The sequence below is a fragment of the Sinocyclocheilus anshuiensis genome, unplaced genomic scaffold (genome assembly GCF_001515605.1).
Source record: "Sinocyclocheilus anshuiensis isolate Anshui unplaced genomic scaffold, SAMN03320099.WGS_v1.1 scaffold3352, whole genome shotgun sequence".
Taxonomy (NCBI): Eukaryota; Metazoa; Chordata; class Actinopteri; order Cypriniformes; family Cyprinidae; genus Sinocyclocheilus; species Sinocyclocheilus anshuiensis.
The window spans coordinates 155,242-159,034 of record NW_015548443.1 but is presented as its reverse complement, the minus strand read 5'-3'; the positions used below and the strand labels follow the sequence as shown (position 1 = coordinate 159,034).

Sequence of the window (3,793 nt, the reverse complement as noted above, 5' to 3'; positions counted from 1 at the left end):
AAATCGTGATGTACAATAAATGGCATATTTAGAAATATGTTGATGTATTCTCCTGTGTTGGCATAGGTTTAAATGATTTACGCTACAAATCAAGTGAGTTTTCCCAGATGAACGTTAAGCAACTCGCAGCATAAGCAGAGGAAGAGTTCAGCCCCTTTCACACATACAGTCTTCACTGTATATGTAATATGACGCTAGATGGAAATCTTTGACCATTGCGCCTCGCAGCTTTTTCAACGTGTCGCGCTCGAGACCCAGGCTTCTTCTTCATTCATCAGGGCTGCGATACGCGTCTCGTGTTTGTAAGAGCAAACACTTCTGATTGGCTAGTAATGTTAGATTGGTTGAGAGTGAAAGCTGTGCTCCTCTCATACATTGGTAGGCAAACTCATGAACTCGAACGTGATATCAACAAGTGTTTTTAAATGTAGGATGACTTTTTTTTCCCACAGCTAAACGCTGCACGCTGGAGATCCGGCACGGTGCCGGAGAACTTTAAGCCCTGAATGATGCTTTAGTACTTCTTAAAATGAACTCAAGAACATTTAAGTGTACTCAACTGTGCTATTTTGAGACACCATGAATATGAACTAAAATGCACTTTTAACATAATATCTCACCACTTGTAGTACAATTTAACCCATCTTTCATACACAAGTATACTACAAGTGGTAACTAAATACATTTTTAAATACAGAGATAGTATGTTTAAACACATTTTAGTTCATATTCATGGCATCTCAAAATAGCAGTTGAGTACACTTAGATGATCTTAAGTTAATCTTAAGTACTACTAAAGCATCATTTTCAGTATATTAAGTACAAAATTAAAGCATGAAAATAGAGCACTTTAAGTACATTGTGGAAGTGCACTTGTTTTTCACCTTGGATTTTGAGAAAAAGTCAGAAAAAAACAAGAAATGTCAGAATTGTGAGATGTAAACTTCAAATTACAAGAAAAAAAATTGCAAGATGTAAACAAAATGATAGAAAATAAATCAGAATTGTGAGAACTCAGAATAACTCAGAATTATGGGGAAAAAATTAGAATTGCAAGAATTGCTCAAAGTTACGAGAAAAGTCAATTGCAAGACGTAAACTCAGAATTGTAAAATATAAACTCATAATTATGAAAAAAGGCAGAATTGTGAGATGTAAATGCATTTATTACAGCTCAAATAATAGTACAAAAGCATACATTTCATTTGTACAACACTCAAGTCGAGAGAAACGACTGAGCGACTAACGAACACGTCAGACGTGCCTGCAGTGACATGATGAAGGATTACTGAACTCAGTTACTCTGTCCTTCACAAACCGTTCAGTCCTCCGAGCTGGTGTGAGTGCGGAGCTGTCAGTGCTAGTTTGGGCACAAACGGCCAGGTATGGTCAGATTTACTCATGCATAATGTGTGTAACGGATCGCCAGAATAAACCAGCAGACAATAAAAGACTAGCATGTGAATGAAGCCTCAGGAAGCCCAAGCTCAGACATGACCACTTACTAGTGCTCATCCTGAACCACACAGCTTGTCTAATTAACTGAAATCATAACAATTCATTAAAGCTGAACAAAAATGACATTTTGTCCCTATGAAATCTGTTTTATTTACTTTCAATTTTATGATTTTCTATTTTAAATGTTCCTAGATTCCATTTTAGTTTAAATTACGTTTTAGTAATAATAAAGTAGTGCTTAAAAAGCACGTCTAATTCCTTGCAATTTAATAAGCTACAATTTATTATAAGTTTAACAAAAATGTTTTTTATTCTTCTCAGTCCCAAATTTAGTTTTCCTTTATAATTACCCAAGTCCATTTTAATGGCTTACTTACATTTTTGTAATAACATTTTAACAGTCTAATAACGCATTAACATGTTTACACAATAGTGCCCTATGAAATCTATTATTTTCCGTTCTCCAGAAAATCTCTGTTGTCTTCATTTTTCTGGATTTATGATTTAATGCAAATGTATTATTGGTGGCGAGCAAATAACGGAATAAAGCCTTTACTTTTTAAAAGAATAATTAAATTGTCAATGTTTCATCCCTCCAGCTGATGACACTTTAAAAGACTAATTACATTATCAAAAATGAAAACGTCATTGTTTTTCACTTCTGGCTTCAAAACACAGGTTTGATAAAAATGGTGCGATGCTCCTTTAAAAGTGTTAATAAACTCTTCTTACTTTAAGAAGCTCATTGTACAGTGGTCATAACTGCTCGGTGTTCTCAACAGTCATTGGTCGGCGAGGCTGTGGATCCTGCGCAGTGATTAGCTGAGCCGCTCAATAAGGCACTGTGTGAGACGTTACAGTCGGAAGTCCTCAGGAATACACGGTGTGTTAGGTGGGGTGTCCGGACAGAAAGTCCGTCTGGTGTGTGCTGGAGAAGATGGCCATGAAGCGCTCGTCATCGATGGAGCTGAGCACCTCCAGGTCGTCCAGGACAGCCGCGCTTTCGCTCTGGAGGAGGCTGGGAGGGAAGGACATCCAGGTGGAGCCGCTCTGGCCCAGCAGCGCCTGGAACTCCTCGGTGTTGATGCTGTCCACGTCGGAGCAGCTGGGGAAGGCGTCCTGCGGGGCGCTCGGGGGCTCTGCCGGGATGAAGCTGCTCGGGGGGAAGTCCTGCAGGTCCGACAGGTTCACCGTGGAGAAGACCGGCGGGACCGGAGGCTTGGGCTGGGAGTCCACCGTCACACTCTGCAGGAGCTTCCACGGGTCGCCGCTGCAGCTGGAGCTCGGCGGATCCAGTCTGAGCGGACTCTGGGCGAACAGCTGCCCCGGGCCAGGAGTGAAGAACGAGGACACACCTGCAGACGCCGCTGAAACACACAGAGAGACGCGCTTTACACGCTACAGCTGCAGCTCTACACCAGTCACGAGATACAACTATTTGAAAATCTGGAATCTGAGGGTGCAAAAAAATCTAAATATTGAGAAAATCATCTTTAAAGTTGTTCAAATTAAGTTCTTAGCAATGCATATTACTAATCAAACATTAAGTTTTGATATATTTATGGTAGGAAACTTACAAAATAATGTAGCACAGTTTTCACAAAAATATAGTTCAGCACAAACCTTCTTTTTAAACAAGTGACGGGTGGAGATTATTTTCTGTGTCATCAACATTATGCCACAAATGCTGTTGGAAATAACCCAGTTCTGTGACTTGTCAAGTCAATTCATTAGTATAGTGCTTTTCACAACCAGCTTTACAGAAGAAAAAGAGATGTTAAAGGAATAGTTCACCCCAAAAACAAAATGTGCTCACCCTGAGGCCATCCCAGATCAGGATGAGTTTGTTTCTTCATCAGGTTTGTAGAAATGTAGCATTGCATCAGTGTCTCAGCAATGGATGCTCTGCAGTGAATGGGTGCCGTCAGAATGAGAGTCCAAACAGCTGATAAAAACATCACAATAATCCACAAGTAATCCACAGCACTCCAGTCCATCAGTTAACATCTGGAGAAGACAAAAGCTGAAACACATCCAGCATTAAGACACTTTTAACTCAAATACATTGAGTCCATAATAATGCTTCCTCCAGTGAAAAAGTGTTCTGGTCTGAATCAGGAGAGAAATCTGCACAGATCAAGCAGCGTTTAAACAGCTCTAAACAAATATGTGGCTGGATTCTGATGTGAGAGACAACAGCAGATGCACTTTTTCAGTGGAGGAAGCGTTATTATAGATTATTGACTCAATGTATTTTAGTTAAAAACATCTTAATGCTGGATTAGCTTCAGCTTTTGTCTTCTCCAGATGTTAACTGATGGACTGGAGTGCTGTG

General features: G+C 39.9%; 1 protein-coding gene across 1 annotated transcript in view; it reads right to left on the bottom strand.

Moving 5' to 3' along the window:
- Positions 1-1,638: 1,638 nt before the first annotated feature.
- The window catches only part of rela (v-rel avian reticuloendotheliosis viral oncogene homolog A), a 14,191-nt gene continuing 12,036 nt past the window's right edge, over positions 1,639-3,793 (bottom strand). The window contains exon 12 of the mRNA XM_016444716.1: positions 1,639-2,825. Within this exon, the coding sequence (XP_016300202.1) occupies positions 2,347-2,825 (479 nt within the window). The 3' untranslated portion in view covers positions 1,639-2,346. The remainder of the gene's footprint in view (positions 2,826-3,793) is intronic.